This window comes from Peromyscus leucopus, chromosome X (assembly GCF_004664715.2).
Source record: "Peromyscus leucopus breed LL Stock chromosome X, UCI_PerLeu_2.1, whole genome shotgun sequence".
NCBI lineage: Eukaryota > Metazoa > Chordata > Mammalia > Rodentia > Cricetidae > Peromyscus > Peromyscus leucopus.
In genome coordinates this window covers 21,179,129-21,197,133 of record NC_051083.1, presented here as the reverse complement: position 1 = coordinate 21,197,133, position 18,005 = coordinate 21,179,129, and the positions used below count along the sequence as shown (strand labels likewise).

The 18,005-nt window shown below is 38.8% G+C and overlaps 1 protein-coding gene across 2 annotated transcripts in view; it reads right to left on the bottom strand.

Moving 5' to 3' along the window:
- The window catches only part of Phf8 (PHD finger protein 8), a 101,770-nt gene that overhangs the window by 62,215 nt on the left and 21,550 nt on the right, over positions 1-18,005 (bottom strand). For both annotated transcript variants that reach the window (XM_028883474.2, XM_028883475.2), the window contains exons 5-10: positions 15,552-15,712; positions 14,629-14,770; positions 13,003-13,189; positions 10,632-10,794; positions 672-759; positions 38-144 (exon numbers count right to left, since the gene is read on the bottom strand). In XM_028883474.2, coding sequence (XP_028739307.1) covers positions 38-144; positions 672-759; positions 10,632-10,794; positions 13,003-13,189; positions 14,629-14,770; positions 15,552-15,712 — 848 coding nt within the window. The remainder of the gene's footprint in view (positions 1-37; positions 145-671; positions 760-10,631; positions 10,795-13,002; positions 13,190-14,628; positions 14,771-15,551; positions 15,713-18,005) is intronic.

Genomic DNA, 18,005 nt, shown 5'->3' with positions numbered 1-18,005 from the left:
TCTTAGCAAAAGTGATAGCTGGTAAGGAGAGCCATACCTCGAAAGATGTCCAGAATGTGTTTTCCCACATACCAACAGATGGTCTCAAAGTTGGGAAACTTGAAGAGGTCTGCTGTGCTCAGCCGCTTCTCAATTTCATAGGCTCTGTAAGAAAACATAATGACTATAAAAAGGATCTATTTACTGAGCATCTATTATTTACCAAGTATTATTCTTTGTGATGTGTATCTGCTATATTTAATCCTCACAGTGACACCGTAAAACCCTATATACAAAGAAACTTTGGGTTGAAAGATTATGTGACTTGCCCAAAGGCAAATTAACAACCAAGTGAAGAAAGGGTATTAGCCTTGTCAAACTGAATGTCATCAAGAACCAAGATAGGGTGGTGGTGGTGGTGGTGGTGGTGGTTCAAACACCTTTAATCCCAGCACTCTGGAGGCAGAGGCAGTCAGATCTCTGTGAGTTCGAGGCCAGCCTGGTCTACAGCGTGAGTTCCAGGACAGCCAGAGCTACATAGAGAAACCTTGCCTAGAAAAACCACACATACACAGGGGAAGAACAAAGATACTTTCCTTTCTGGTTGTCTTCATCTTAATATACTGCATTCCTTAGTCAAGAGGAAAACATAAGGACTATAGCACATAAGAATGGACAATTTCAGAACTCACTTGAGCTGCATTTCAATGTTAAGGCTATGTAAGAAGTTCCCTCCAAAGGCTAGGCAGTCCACAGGGGTCAGCACAGCATGGATCCATCCTGTAGTATAATAAGGTAAAGATCATTATGTTTCTTCCTTTGGACACCTCACTGCCTAGTCAGTTTAACCTTGGCTCCATAAAAATAGTCTATCACTGATTCAAAATACTCTTACTTTTACAAGACCGACTCTGTTATTACTGTAACCCTGAACAGAATCAACTTATTTCTATTGCTTTACCTACCCTCTCTTACCTAAAAGAACATCACTCTTTTGCTAGGACTATTCTTTCTTAAATGCACACTACTAGAACACAGTTATTCATTCCCCTTGCCTTTGATCTAATTTTGCAGCATTATGTTTTTTCCTTAAATATGTTCCATATTCATATTCCTTTGCCACCCCTTAATCCGGAAAGTTCACATCCCTCCTTCTCTCTCATATTGGCTACTACTCCAAAGTAGTCCTTTTTTTAGATTTATTTGTTTACTTTACATCCCAACAGCAGCCTCCCTTCCATCCTCTTCTCCCACTCCCTCTCTCTACCTCCCCTCTGTACCCCCAAACTACCCCTCTTCCATATTCACTCAGAAAGGGGCAGGCTTCCCATTTTATCAGCAAAGCATGGCATATCAAGCTGTCATAAGACCAAGCACCTCCCCCTGTATTCAGGCTGAACAAGGCAATCCAGCATGAGGAATAGGTTCCCAAGAGTCAGCCAAAGCACTGGGGACAGGCCTGCTCCCATTGCCAGGAGTCCCAAAAATAGACCAAGTTACACAACTGTCACATATATGCAGAAGGCCTACGTAGGTCCCATACAGGCTCCCTGGTTGTTGGTTCAGACTCAGCGTTCCCAAGAGCCAGGCTAGCTGTTTCTATAGGTTTTCTTGCGATGTCCTTAACCCCCTGGCTCCTACAGTCTCTCCTTCCTCTCCTCATCAGGGATCCCCAAGCTCGGCCCAATGTTTAAGCATCTCATTAGATGCTGAAAAAGCCTTTGATAAAATCCAACACCCTTTAATGATAAAAGTCTTGGAGAGATCAGGGATAAAAGGAACATACCTAAAATAATAAAAGCAATAAAGAGCAAGCCAGCAGCCAACAACAAATTAAATGGAGAGAAAATCAAAGCAATTATACTAAAATTGAATAAGACAAGGCTGTCCACTCTCTCCATATCTATTCAATATAGTACTTGAAGTTCTAGCTAGAGCAATAAGTCAACAAAAGGAGATGAAGGGGATACAAACTGGAGAGGAACAAGCCAAATTTTTGCTATTTGCAGATGACATTATAATATACATAAGTAACCCCAAAAATTCTACCAGGGAACTCCTACAGCTGATAGACACCTTGAGCGAACTGGCTGGATACAAGATTAACTCAAAAAAAAAAATCAGTAGCCCTCTTATATACAAATGATAAAACGGCTGAGAAAGAAATAAGGGAAACAACACCCTTCACAATAGCCACAAAAAAAAAAAACCATAAAATATCTTGGTGTAACTCTAAGAAAGCAAGTGAAAGACCTGTATGACAAGAACTTCAAGTCTTTGAAGAAAGAAATTGGAGAACGTATCAGAAGATGGAAAGATCTCCCATGCTCATGGATCCATAGGATTAACATAGTAAAAATGGCAATCTTAGTAAAGCAATCTACAGATTCGCAATGTAATGCCCGTCAAAATTCCAACACATTTCTTTACCAACCTTAAAAGAACAACATTCAACTTCATATGGAAAGACAAAAAAAAAAAAACAGGATAGCTATAAACAATACCGTACAATAAAAGAACATCTGGAAGTATCACCATCCCTGATGTCAAGCTCTACTTAAGTTCTACTAATAAAAACAGCATGGTAATGTGCCTGAGGCTAAATAAAAAAGTAGTGAATGGGGTGGATAGATGGCTCAGTGGTTAAGAGTACTGGCTGTTTTTCCGGAAGACCTGGGTTCAATTCCCAGAACTCAGATGGCAGCTCACAACCAACTGTCTGTAACTCCAGTTCCAGGGGCTCTGATACCAATACAAATAAAATAAAATAAAATAAAATTAAGAAGTCAAAATTATACAATGGAGAAAACAAAGGATCTTCAACAAACGGTACTGGCATAACTAGATGCTGGCATGTAGAAGAATGCAAATAGATCCATATCTATCACCATGCACAAAACTCAAGTCCAAGTGGATCAAAGACCTCAACATCAATGCAGTTACACTGAACCTGACAGAAGAGAAAGTGGGAAATAGCCTTGAATGCATTGGCACAGGAGACTACTTCCTGAATAGAACACCAGTAGCTAAGATGGACAATTAATAAATGGAACCTCATGAAACTGAAAAGTATCTGTAAGGCAAAGGACACTGTCAATAGGACAAAAACGACAGCCTACAGAATGGGAAAAGATCTTTACCAACCCCAGATCTGACAGAGGGCTGGTCTCCAAAACATACAAAGAACTCAAGAAATTGACATCAAAACAAAAATAATACAATTAAAAAATAGGGTATAGACCTAAACAGAGAATTCTCAACAGAAGAATCTCAAATGGCAGAGAAACGCTTAAAGAAATATTCATCATCCTTAGCCATCAGGGAAATGCAAATCAAAATGACTCTGAGATTCCACCTGTCAGAATGGCTAAGATCAAAAACACAAATGGCAGCTTATGTGGAGCAAGGAGAACACTCCTCCATTGCTGGTAGGGGTGCAAACTTGTACAGCCACTTTGAAAATCAGTATGGCTGTTTCTCAGAAAATTGGGAATCAATCTACCTCAAGATTCAGCTATACCAATCTTAGGGATATACCCAAAAGATACTTAATCATACCACAAGAACACTTGCTCAACTATGTTCATAGCAGCTTTGTTTGTAATAGCCAGAACCTAGAAACAACCAAAATTTGGATAAAGAAAATGTGGTACATTTACACAATGGAGTATTTTAAAAACAATGGCATCATGAAATTTGTAGGTAAATGGATAGAACTAGAAAAAAAAATCATCCTAAGTGGGGTAACCCAGACCCAGAAAGACAAACATGGCATGTACTCTCTCATAAGTGGATATTAACTGTAAAGTAAAGGATAACCATGCTACAATCCATAGACCCAGAGAGGCTAAGTAACAAGTAGGGCCCAAGGGGGGGACCTTGGATCTTCCTGGGAAGGGGAAATAGAAAAGATCTCCTGGGTGGACTGGGGGCGGGTGGGCATGAGAACTTAAGGGATCCAGTTGGATGGGGTGGAGAAGGAGAGTGCTGAGAGTGATGACTGGAAAGGGGGGCTTTCAGGGTCGGGGAGAAGCCTCATGCAAGGAAAACTCCCGTAAGTATACAAAGATGACCCCAGTTGAGACTCTTGACAGTAGTGGATGCATAGTCTGAACTGGCTACCCCTGTGGCAGAATTGGTGACTACCCTGGTTATCATTGGAGAGCCATCGGATTCAAACTGGTTTTTTTTTTTTTTTGGAGCTGAGGATCAAACCCAGGGCCCTGTGGTTGCTAGGCAAGCGCTCTACCACTGAGCTAAATCCCCAACCCCTCAAACTGGTTCTTTTATACCTCTAGGTATGACTAAACCCCTTTAAATTGGTAAAACATCAACACCAATAATCTGTGATATGCTCCATATTTATAAAGTTGAAACCACTAAAACAAACAAAAAACTAGAGCAAATAAACAGCTAGAACCACTGAAAACCAACACAAATTCTAAACCTAAAAATTCATATGAAAATTCAAGGGATCCAAACAAACTAATCTTGGGAAAGATGTATAAAGTTAGAGGACTGATAATTCCAAACTTCAAAACTTACTACAAATGTATAGTAATAAAAGAAGTATGCATTATCTTAAGGACAAACATATAAATCAATGGAAGATATATGATTCAAAAAATAAACCCACATATGGTCAGCTGACTTTTCCTGGTTTTTTGTCCATTTGATTTTTGGTTTTGCAACACTGGGGAGCAAGTCCAGGGCCTTGGACGTACTAGGCAAGCACTCTACCACTGAACTACAACTTGAACCTCAGATCAATCAATTTTTGTGAGAGATATCAAGACAATTCAGTGAGGAAAGAATCATTTTTCAAGATAGTCTAGAACAATTAGATGTCAACATGCTGAAGAATGAAACTGGGTCCTCACCTCAAACTATATATAAAAACAAACTTAAAATTAATAAAAAGATCTAAATGTAAGAGCCAAAACTAAATTGGAGACTGTGATATATACTCAGAAAGCTAAGGCAGAAAGATGACAGGTTTGAGGCTAGCTGAACTACAAAGTAAGACAGAGCACAGTCTGAGTAAGACAGTGTCTCAAAAAACCCTATAAAATATTTATAAGTATTCATGACCTTGAGTTACCAATACCTATAGAAATGTGTATAATCCTATTGTACAAAAAGGTAAGGCAGCAAGGTCACAGGTTTGAGGCCTGGTGGCTACATAGTAAGACTGCGCACAACCTGAGTGAGACAAATGAACAACAAAAAACCCTCACAAAAAATCCTGTAAAACATTATGACAATACACAGGATACCAGTACCATGAGAAAACAAAGAAAAACTGGACAAGAAAAACAGATTAAGTTGGACAGAATTCATAACTTTCATGTTTTATGGGACACTAACAAGGAATGTCAAAAGACTCAACTCTTTCTGGGGAGCTATAGGCAATTAATGGCTGCTGGAAGAGAGGGAGTCACAGTTACTGGTAAGATAATTGCCATCCATGCTCATGTAAGCAGCCCTAATTAAATGCAGTAGAGCACACATAGATGTGAAAGTAGGAGAGATACTTGTTTGGAAGAAGGGATTCAGCAGCAGGGAGAGAAGATAATGGGGGACATGAATGAAGTACATATATGTGTATGGAACTGTCAATGAATCAGCTTTTAATGTATTAAAAATAATATCAAAATACAAACTCAAAAATATCTGATAAAGGTACAAAAAATATAATGAACTCTTTTAACAAGAAAAGTACTATTTAATTAAAGAATAAATAAAAGATTTCACAAAAATACCAAAGAACAAAGATCTATAAAATACAGGAAGTACTTTTTCAAGATGGTCAACATTAAAAATCATTAGGGAAAGCTGGGCGGTGGTGGCGCACGCCTTTAATCCCAGCACTCGGGAGGCAGAGGCAGGCGGATCTCTGTGAGTTTGAGGCCAGCCTGGTCTCCAAAGCGAGTTCCAGGAAAGGCGCAAAGCTACACAGAGAAACCCTGTCTCGAAACCCCCACCCCCAAAAAAAATCATTAAGGAAAACACAAACTAGAACCTCAGTGTTATACCACTTTACTCACACCAGGATTGCTATGATCATAAAGACAGCAATGACAAGTATTGGAGAAAACATGAAGAAACTGGAACCCTTATACTTTGCTATCTGGAATGTAAAATAGTGCACATATATACTTTGAAAACAGCTTGGCAGTTCCTCAAAAAGGCAAATGACAGAGTTACCACATAATAGAGGAATTCCTTTCCCAAAAGATAAACAAGAAAACTGAAAATACAAGCTGAATATACCTTATCTAAAATACTTCAGATCAGAAGTGTTTCAGACTTGGGACATTTCTGAAATTTTGGAATATTTGCAAATACACAGATATCTTGAGGATAAAAAGAGTTATTCTGGGAATGGGAGCCAAGTCTAAACAAAACACTCATTTATGACTTGAATGTACTTTATACAAACAGCCTGAAAGAAATTTTACATACTTTAATGCACTTATGTCTTTGAGCATGATCCCATCACATTAGTCAGATGTGAAATTTTCTATTTGCAGAGTTGCTTTGGCTCTCAAAGGGTCTCAGTCAGTAAAGTACTTGCCATACAAGCACTAGGACCTAAGTTCAGATCCCCATCACCCATGTAAAAATCTAAGCATGGCAGCATGTGTCTGTAATTCTAGCACTGGGGAGCTTGGAGAAAGAAAGACTCCTCAGGCTTGTTACAACTAGTCTAATTTAGTGAGAAACTATGTCTCAAAAAATAAGGTGATGAGCTAGAGATAAGATGGCTTGGGAATTAAGAAGAACATTGGCTACTCTTCCAGAGGACCCGGCTTTAATCCCCAGCACCCATAGGAGTTCACAATTGTCTGTAACTCCAATTCCAGGGGATTTGATTGCTCTCTTCGGGCCTCCAGGGGGACAAGGCAAGCACCTGATGCACATCCTTACATGTAGGCAAAAGACTCATAAAAAAAATCACTAAAATTAAAAAAATGAAGGTGAAGAACACTACCATAGAAAATATCTGATGTCAAATTCTGGACTCCCAGGTGCATACATAGAGAACTATGTACATACAGTCAACATAGAAAATAAACTCAATAAAACATGATTTGGGGGTTTCAGATTATTAGATACTCTTGGACTCCCAAGTGCTGGGATTAAAGGCATGCACCAAAACTGCCTGGCTTGATTCCAGATTCTTAATTAGGAATATTCAATTCATTGTGCTAGCATAATAACTTGTACATGAATACTCATAGTAGCATTGTTCATAATAGCCGAAAATTATTCCATGCTAGGTTGTCTGACACATAAGTATAACCGCAACTATTCAAGAAGCTGAAGTCTGACTGGACCACACAGTGAGCTCAGTGCCAACCTGGGCAATTTAGTGCGATCCTATCTCAAAAAAATAATAAAACAAGTAGGAAAAAAAATAATGAATAGCCGGGCGGTGGTGGCGCACGCCTTTAATCCTAGCACTTGGGAGGCAGAGCCAGGCGGATCTCTGTGAGTTCGAGGTTTTGAGGCCAGCCTGGTCTACAGAGTGAGTTCCAGGAAAGGCACAAAGCTACACAGAGAAATCCTGTCTCAAAAAACAAAAAAAAAAAAAAAAAAAAAAAAAAAAAATAGGGGCTGTGGAAACAGCTCAGTGGTATAGCACTTACTTAGCATTCACAAGGCTATGCATTTAATCCCCAGTACCAAGAAAAAATAGAAACAACTCAAATGTCTATCAGCTAGTGAATAAAAACAAACAAAGCCGGGAGGTGGTGGCACACGCCTTTAATCCCAGCACTCAGAAGGCAGAGGCAGGCAGGTCTACACAGTGAGTTCCAGGACAGCCACAGCTGTTATACAGGGAAACCCTGTCTCGAAAAACAAAACAAACAAACAAACAAATGAAAGTAGAAAGGGAGCTAGATGGTTAAGAAGGAGGTTAGCAGGTGTGGTATGGGGACAGCAGGGAGTGGTGAATATGAAATACAATATATACATGCATAGAAATGTCAGACTGAGATCCACTATTTTGGATAATATATGCTAATAAAACATTTGGCATATTCACATAATGAAATACTATTTTGCAGGGGCTGGAGTTGTAGCTCAGTGGTAGAGGGCTTGCTTAACATGAGCAAAGCCCTGTTTGATTTCCAGCACTACATAAAACGCAAAACTTAGGAATGGTGGTGCAAGTGTGTAACTGTGTGCTCAGGAGATGGAGGCAGGAGTAGTAGAAGTTCAAGGTTATCCTTGGCTACACAACAAACATGACTAAATGAGACCCTGTCACAAGGGGTGGGGTGGGGTGGGGAGAGACTATTTTGCAATTAAAAAGAGCATAGTTAAGTAAGATGTCACATGCTTGTAATCGCATACTTATGAAGCTGAGAAAATATTCCAAGTTTGAGGCGAGGCTAGGCACAGAGCAAATTCAAAGATCACATGAATCTTTCTAAAGAGAAAACAAAGTAAGATGGTGAACACTTGAAATCCCACCACTCAGAAGGTGGAGGCAGGAGGATCATATTTCAGGGCCAACTTCAGCTACACACACAGTTGAGTTCAAGGCCAGCCTGGGCTACATGATATCTCATCTCAAAAACTATTAAAGTGACAACAAATGCTGTGACATGGATAAACTCTGAAAACATGTGAATGAAAAAAAACAGAAACAAAGGACAACAATACATTTATATGGAACCTAATCCATATACAAGGGAAGTGAAAAAGTTGTTGTCACAGCCTGGGAGGAGAACAAAATAAAAAGTAACTATTAATGGGGAAAGTGTTTCTTTTTAAGGTGATGATCACATCCCTGGTTATACAACCTTATAAATATACTAAAAAACAACTGCTAAACTGGTAATTTTAAAATATGTAAATTCCATCTCATTTTCCACAAAGGCACACTTAACAAAAGAAAAGGATATCATAAAAATTTATCTAAGAGCTAAATTGTGCTGGGAATTTTTAGCATTAAATGTTCACATTAAAAAGGAAGGAATGTCTGAAATCAATAATCTGAAATCCTTCTGAAAACTAGAAAAAAACTAGGAAAAAAGTATAAAATGAACTCAGAACAAACAGAAGGACAAATAAAAATAAAAGTAGAAATCAAAATTGAAAACATAAAGAGAAAAAAATCAGACAAAAATTACTTATTGCAAAAGATCAGTAAAATTGATAAACCTCTAGCAAGACAAACAGAAGTAAAAGACACAGTTAACTAGTATCAGGAATGAAACAGAAGGGGGAGGGAGGGAGAAGAACAGAGAGAATGAATATGAATAAATGAGAATGAATGAATATAGGATAATTCTTTGAAAAGCATAGATGACTACAACTCATCTAATATGGAATAAACAGCCGACAAGATGGCTTTGTTGGTAAAGGCAACATGGGCTAGATAATGCAAAGAACCTTATCAAGATCAAGGAAATTTGCTGGGGGTGGTGGTGGTGGTGGTGGTGGTGGTGGCTGCTCACACCTTTAATCCCAGCATTCAGGAGGCAGAGGCAGATGGATCCCTGTGAGTTCGAGGCCAGCCTGGTCTACAGAGTGAGATCCAGGAAAGGCGCAAAGCTACACAGAGAAACCCTGTCTGGGGTGGGGGGAGAATTAAGGAAATTGAATGCCAAATTAAAACTCTCCACAAAAATTTAAGGTCCATGTGATTTCACAAGAGAATGCCATTTATTTATTGTTTTTTGAGCTTCCCCCAACTTTTCAGGTCCATGTGATTTCACAATTTGTTTATTATTTTTGAGCTGAACAAGGTGGCACATGCCTTTAATCCCAGCAGTTGGGAGGCAGAGGCAAGAAGATCTGTCTGAGTTCAAGGCCAGCCTGATCTACAAAGACCTTGTCTCAGAAAACAATTAAAAAAAATTTAAAGATTTATTTTGTTTTTAAACAGAGTTTCACTAAGTTGCCCAGGCTGACCTTGAAAACACAGTCCCCCTGTCTCAGTAGGCCAAGTACCTGAGATTCAAGGTGTATTTCACTATGCCCACATTCAATAAGAATATTTCACTATATGTTTCAGGAATATTTAATGTTAATCCTGATTAAATAATCAAGAAACATTTAAATTGGACAGAGACACCTTGTTCATAGGAGACTCAATTAGATTCCAGATATGAACTCTCCCCAGATTGAGACAACAGGGCTATTTTTTTTAAAGGTACATACTTAGCTCAGGATATAGCTCAGTAGAACACTTGGCTAGCAAAATACACAAATTCAACTCTACATGAGATCTAAGAATCCTAGATGTAAAACCCAGGCATGAACCATTAAGAAAGAACTTTTCCATCCTGGGTTATTCAACATTATAGACTACAACATCAGCCTCACAGTTATTATCCCTAGAGTCATGGTGCTGACTCCATCTACCTGTATACCCAGTTGACATCAACCCAGAACCAAGTGTTCAATCAGCCTCCTCCTGCCTACTCTGCCATCTGCAGCCTCCACAAGCAACCACACTATCTCCTGGCCACCATATAAATTTTCTTGAGGTCTAGTTCTTAACCTCTCAGCTGATGAGAAAAAGAGATGTCACATCGTGAGATCACTAAATTATGGGCAGGATTTGTTGCAGGGCCACTATCTCCCTTTTTCTGCCCTTCCCATCCTCCCCTCTGGAGGGACTCAGGAATGACCTGTAGGAATGAAAAGTGTTTGTCCTTGCTTCACAGAACACTTGTAGCACTTTTCCACCTGGTCACCAAAGAACATCTCGTTCTGATTAGAGGAGCTGCTCCAGCACTCAAAGAGAGTCAGATTAGCATTTGTTGGACGGATCAGGTAGAAGATCTTCTCACCCTAAAATAAAAAAAAAAGATACCATACCAAAGGTTTCAAGAAAAGTCCTTCTGGGGGGAAGGGATCTTCCAAAGGACCAAATCTCTTTCCCATGCTCCACAACCACAGCAGTATGCCAAACCTACTTCCCAATTTTTATATCATTTTTTATCTACTGCTGAAATTTTCTTCAAATTTTACAAAACAATCTGAGGGAGGTATTTAAATCAAAACTGTTTAAGTTAGGAGAAATATATACCAAATGCTCTTATTTTAGATGTAATATCAAATGAGAAACGGCCTCTATAGATAAGATCAATACTAATAGTCCTAGAATTTAAGGCCATACTGATGAGAAGAAAATTGAATCTGCCTTTAAATGCCAGTTACACAGTGTTCTTTCCCACACCTACAATCAAAGTTATTAAGTTTAAAAGTTCAGTAACTGCCCAAGGACTTCTAGAAGATTACTTTTCAGTAGATGATTATCTGTTGGAAGAATATTTTATTTCTTAATTGTATTTTGCTTGAATAATCATCTGAGAGACAATTTGGTGAAAAAGAACCATATCCTAGCATAAGGATAACTCTGGTAGCTTGGCTAATATATTATAAATTTAAACAGAGAAAATGATAATATGCATTACAAAACTAGATATGTGAACTGTACAATGGGAGAAAACAGACAGCCTTCACAGATTAGCTAATAATAGTATTATATCAATTTCCTGATTTTGATAACTGTTCTGTAATTACTTAAGAGAATACCTTTGTTCTTAAGAACTATATAATGAATTACTAGACATAAGGAGACACTATCTTAAGGATCTAAGGAGACACACACTAGAACTACTCCCAAATGTCTCAGGAAAAAAATACAGTCACTTCATTTTGTTTGCTTTGGAGAAAGAAAATGAAAGAAAGCACTTGTGAATCTGGATGAGGAACACACAGGAAATCATCTCACTCTTCTTGCATTTTTTCCATGAAAATATTAAAACATGCATCTGCATAACAGCATTTTCATTTACATGCTCCAATTCTTCATGATAAACCAATGAGAACAACTAATTGAAGATGTATGATCATTTTGCACAACAACCATAAAGCAAATTTTCTGTTCCTTCCTCGGCACTTCTGGTAAGTCAACTAAATAGAATAAACAGTGGTGAAAACAATCAAAATTATTTAAGAAATTGTTTTCCCAACTGCAAACATCCTTTATAGGCACCATACAGTAATTACAAAATCATAACAACCACTAAAAAGAAAATCATAGGAATTATTACTTTGAAAGGAATCCCATTATTTCTGTTTTATCTGTGGTGGCAATTTAGTGACTATATAATTGTCAAAATTCACAAACATATAAATGAATTCTATGGTGCATATATTAAAGTTTGGGGGAGGGAAAAATCAAGAATTTCTACAGTAAACATAAACATTTTCATACATACTGGCAGAACAGAAATATTAAAAATTTCTAATATTAGAAATAATAGAAATTGGTTCATTTAAGAAGGTAACAGTTGGGAATATCTTAAGGAATCTACTGTAGTTCAAAAAACTACTTCTGCAGTGCTAGAAATACATAGAAACCAGGGCCTTGCACATGCTAAATAAGCACTCCACCCTTGAGTTATATCCCCAGACCTCAAAAAAGTATTGTTTTAGTGCTGGGGTGCCGCCTAGGGCCTTTTTTTCTTTCTTTCTTTTTTTTTTTTTTTTTTGGTTTTTTGAGACAGGGTTTCTCTGTGTTAACAACTCTGGCTGTACTGGAACTCATTATGGAGACCAGGCTGACCTCGAACTGCCTGCCTCTGCCTCTCAACTGCTGGGATTAAAGGTGTCTGCCACCACTGCCTAGCTTGCCTAGAGCCTTCTTATGCAAGCCTCCCTCCCCATGTATTTTGTTGTTGTTCTTTGTTTTGGTTTGGGTTTTTTGAGACAGTGTCTCATTCTTTAGCTTAAGCTGATCTGAAACTTACCATATAGCTCAGGCTGACCTCTAACTCATGGCAACCTTCTTGCCTCAACCTTCCAAGGGTTGGAATTATAGGCACAAGTCACCATGCTTACCTTCAAAAACTTTTCCCTTAAGGATCAAAACTAGAGGTCTATCTACCAAGTAAGACACCTTGATAGAGTTAATTATGTCAAAGTGTTACCCAAAGAGAATATGAAAGGCAGATACGTGTGGCTGCCTCCAGAAGTCATAGTCATTCCTACCTTAAGCACATGATACCAGACTGAGGTCCCACCAAAGTCAATGTGAAAATCTGTGTAACTATCCCGCACACTCATGAGGCAGTACTTCTGCACATTGGGTCTCTCAAAGACACTTTCCTCCGGCCACAAGTTCTCTACCCATGACAACTTGCGAACAATCTTGGGTGTTTCCACAAGGTTTGAAAGCCTAGTAAAGAAAGCAAAAAGACATGTAAGCTGACAGAAATTGAAAACTGAAAGCTTAAGCCTGAATAAAATACCCTTGTAGATAAGACAAATAAAAAAATCATTTTCGCTGGGTGGTGGCGGTGGCGGCGCACTCCTTTAATCCCAGCATTCAGGAGACAGAGCCAGGTGGATCTCTGTGAGTTCGAGGCCAGCCTGGGCTACAGAGTAAGTTCCAGGAAAGGCTTCAAAGCTACACAGAGAAACCCTGTCTCAAAAAACCAAAAAAAAAATCATTTTCTCCACAGAACCTAAAGGTATATATAACACTTATTCCTATAAGTTCGATCAGTAGACATTTTAAATTTTATTTTTATTTTATGTGCATTGGTGTTTTGCCTGCATGTATATCTGAGGTGTTAGATCCCCTAGAACTGGAGTTATAAACTGTTGTGAGCTGACGTGGGTTCTGGGTATTGAACCTGGGTCCTCTGGAAGAGCAGCCAGTGCTCTTAACTGCTGGGCCATCTCTCCATCCCTGATCAGTAGTCTTATTCCACTCAGCTTCCAAAGTCCTAAATCCTAGTTTCAAATCCTTCCCCAGTAGAAAGTGATCACTTCTGCTACTAAATTGTCATACCTATCATTTCATTTCCCGTCTACTCCTTCAGCACACAGTTTAGAACAGTTGTCTAGTCCCTACCTTGATATCTTCTTTATGAAAAGCCATTATATTACAGAAACCTCCTGGAGCTCAGTTCCATAAATCTGCTTGTTTTTCATCCCATATAAACTCACAAATCTTTCATAACATTATACTCTCCTCTTTGTTTTGACCTCAGGAAATTCAATGAAAACTCTGCATACCATCTCTACCAACTATTTAAACAAAGACTTATGCATTCGTGTGTATAGTACCTATCCATATGCATCCTAGTCCCCCACCTTTATTTTCTGTTTGTTCCAGTTTTCTTCTTTCCCTTTTCTGCATGTCTCAAAGCTGTTTCACAGGCTTTCTGGATAAAGTGATATATAAAACAACTATAGCTTTTAAATACCTTTAGGTTCTTTAATCTTAAAAGGAACAGCAAGCTAGGTGGTGGTGGTGGTGGTGGTGGTGGTGGTGGTGGTGGTGGTGCACGCCTTTAATCCCAGCACTCAGGAGGCAGAGGCAGGCGGATCTCTGTGAGTTCGAGGCCAGCCTGGGCTACCAAGTGAGTTCCAGGACAGCCAGGGCTGCACAGAGAAACCCTGTCTCACCCCCTACCCCCAAAAGAAAAGAAGGAAACTGGAGAAAAAATTGGCTAAGTTATTTTAAAGTTGAATTGATACCCTACAAAGTATATATCACCGCCTACTCCAAAGGAAGAAACCATTAGAAGAAAACCAAAATATGAATTCAAGTACATCTACAAGTTTTAGACATGTTGTTAGGCATTTTTGTTACCTTTCCCCTCCTACCTGGTATCAGAGAATTCCAAACTAATGACATTGAGGACTTTTTCCCTCTTTCCACTGTAATAATATTTCACAAAATCACCGAGTTTCATCTTGCAGTCAGCCTGGCGGGCCACATCAATCACATCAATCTCTTTGTCAGAACCTGAAGTAAAGAAATGATTTCTGTACCAAGTGATCTCAGGGACAAAAAATTCTTGTTCCCTCACCAGCACCTAGAATGGCCTTATACTCAGGAATTCTGTCTTCAGATACTTATGTGTTCAGGGCAGAGAGTAGGAATCTATCACACCCTCTCAAGATCTAGGTGGAGGCCTGTTAGGGCTCTGGAGCTACCTGACAGAGACTCTCAGATCTGCCATGGGTCTGCTTCTTTATTTCTTCTCTTCCACTCTCCCCACAAACTTATGCTCCAGTAATAAATAGTATGTAAGAACATGTGTCAGAGAAAATATGACCCTAAAATTTGTCAAGTTAAAAAAAGGGGGAAACCAACTTAATTTTGTGTGGTCTATTAAAAGAAGAGAATTAATATAAACACACACACACACACACACACACACACACACACACACACAAAGAAGGAAAAGAGACTAGTATTTTGTCTCTTTGCCTTGCCAAAGAATGACTTTGGGCAAGGCACTTCATATCATATTCCCAAGATGGTTAGAAAGCAAATATAAAAAGGTGAATTAGAGAAAGTGACTGTAGTCTTTTTGTTTTTGTTTTGTTTGAGATGGGGTCTCTCGATGTAGCCTTGGCTATCCTGGAATTCACTATGGGCTGGTCTCAAATTCACAGAAATCTGACTGCCTCTGCTTTCCGAGTGCTGGAAATAAAGGTAGTATATGTCACCACGCCAAGCGTGACTCAAGTCTTGATGGAAATAGATAATGTCACAGTTAAAAAGGTCTGTGGGGTCTTACCAACATAGTGTTCCACATCCCTCACAGTGAATGATGGAGAGGGTAGCGTCATCCCCAACCCATCCTTCTTCAAGACAAGGATAGGCACACTGAAACTATTCTCCTCCAGGAATTCCACCGTCAGCTGACTTCCAGTGGGTTTCAGAATCACTTCATCTGAGCTGTGTGGGTGACAAGAGAGAACCCTGACTTTGAGATTTTGCTCACAAAAGGCCTTAATGGCCTCCTACTCAAGGGGCATAGTCTTCCTGAGGGAGTCTTATATGGGTTGACAGTAAATGGCATAAACCTCATATGCCGGAAAGAAATGACCTTTCCAAAGCAGGAGACAAGGTCACTGAAAGAGGTGGGAATATATGGTGAACAGACTACTCTTCTCTGAATAACAAAGGAAACTAGTCAATAGCTTACCTAAGAAGAGATATAACTAACAATTTTGACTCATTTGTTCTAACCCAGAATAGCAACATCCAATTTAAAATGTTAGTGAAAAGGGCAAAGACTGAGTTTTTAAAAAACAGTATATAACCACTTTCTCAATACGTGTACTTATAAAATGGGAATTCTTCTTTAAATTTTTCACACAATATATTTTGATCATATTCTTTCCCCTCCTTCAATTTCTAGTCATGATGAAGAAAAGATAGTAGATAGAGGTATAGATTAGTACCAGAGCATTTGCTTAGCTTGCATTAGTCTATGATTTCAATCTCTAGAACCAAAAACAGAAAATGGAATAGACTATGAAGAAAAGGAAACTGAGTCTTATTGAAACAAATACATTAACTCAGGATCTGTTCCACTCTTTCTGTAGTTCTAGATGGCCCAAAAATTAAACTGCAAAAAGTAAAGCCGTGAAGGTACTAGGGAAAAAACATTAATGAGATAAGACCCAGTTATTACTAAAATGGTTAATAAATTGATCTGCATTAAAAACTAAAATTGTCTGCAAAGAAAGCTGTTATAAATCAGTTAGCTTTCTCCAGTGGCGTCTCACTGGGTATATTAACCACACTAAAGGGTAAGCCCCATGCCCAGCAGTAGATGGCCAACACCAAATAAATTCAAAAGTATTTTTGTAGATTTTATTTGTTTCATATTGCTTTGTTTCTTTTCTTTTCTTTTTTGGTCTTGTCTTTTGTTGATTTAATATTTTGTGGTGTTTTGTGTGTGTGTGTATGTGTGTGTGTGTGTGTGTGTGTGTGTGTGTGTGTGTGTGAGAGAGAGAGAGAGAGAGAGAGAGAGAGAGAGAGAGAGAGAGAGAGAGTGTATGTTTCTTGTGGGGTTGTTTGCTTTTGCATTGTATGTTTGATTTCTCAAGAGAGAGAAAAGAAGAGTACAGAGTTTGGTGGGTAGGGAAGATCTGGTAGGAGTTGGGGGAGGGGAAAAGCATGATTAGAATATGTTGCATGGGTGGTGGCACACGCCTTTAATCCCAGCACTCTGGAAGGCAGAGGCAGGCGGATCTCTGTGAGTTCAAGGCCAGCCTGGGCTACCAAGTGAGTTCCAGGAAAGGCGCAGAGCTACACATAGAGACCCTGTCTCGAAAAACCAAAAAAAAAAAAAAAAATCTCGGCCGGGTGGTGGTGGCGCAGGCCTTTAATCCCAGCACTCTGGAAGGCAGAGGCAGGCGGATCTCTGTGAGTTCGAGGCCAGCCTGGACTACCAAGTGAGTTCCAGGAAAAGGCAAAAAGCTACACAGAGAAACCCTGTCTCAAAAAAACAAAAAAAAAAAAAATAAAAATAAAATTCTCAATAAAATAATGTGGGAAATGCTTTAGAAAAAAGGAAAAATGTCAATAAAGAGGACTCATAAATAGCTGGGCAGCAGCACACGCCTTAATCCCAGCACTAAGGAGGCAGGGACAGGCAAACCTCTGAGTTTGAGGCCAGCCTGGTCTAAAAAGTGAGTTCCAGGACAAGCAGGGCAACACAGAAAAACCCTGTCTCAAAAAACCAAAACCAAAAAAAGTACTCATAAATATACAAAAATCAACCTCTTTCATAATTAAGGTAATAAGTTAAAATAAAAACATTTCACTAAATTTTGATTAGAACAAAAAGTTTAATAGTAAAAAAATTATTGGCCAGTATATAGTAAAATCAGAGCCTTGACAAGAGTCTGTATGTAAAATTGTACAACTTTTATGCTATCAATTGGCAATATTTAAAGATTCTTAAAGCATATCCCTTTTGACCTAACAATTTCAGTTTTACACACCTAAATCTACAACTGTCCTTGTCATATATGCAAAACCTTAAGTACAGAGATAATCACCAAGGCTTCACATACAGCCCAGTAGTAGGGTACTTGCCTAGCATGCATAAGGCCTAGGTTCAATGTTCACCACTGCAAAATAAAGATATTGACTACAGAAGTTTTCTTAATAACAGCAAAATCCTGGAATCAATTTAACTGGCCACCAATAGAAGACTGGGTAAATAAAATCTATA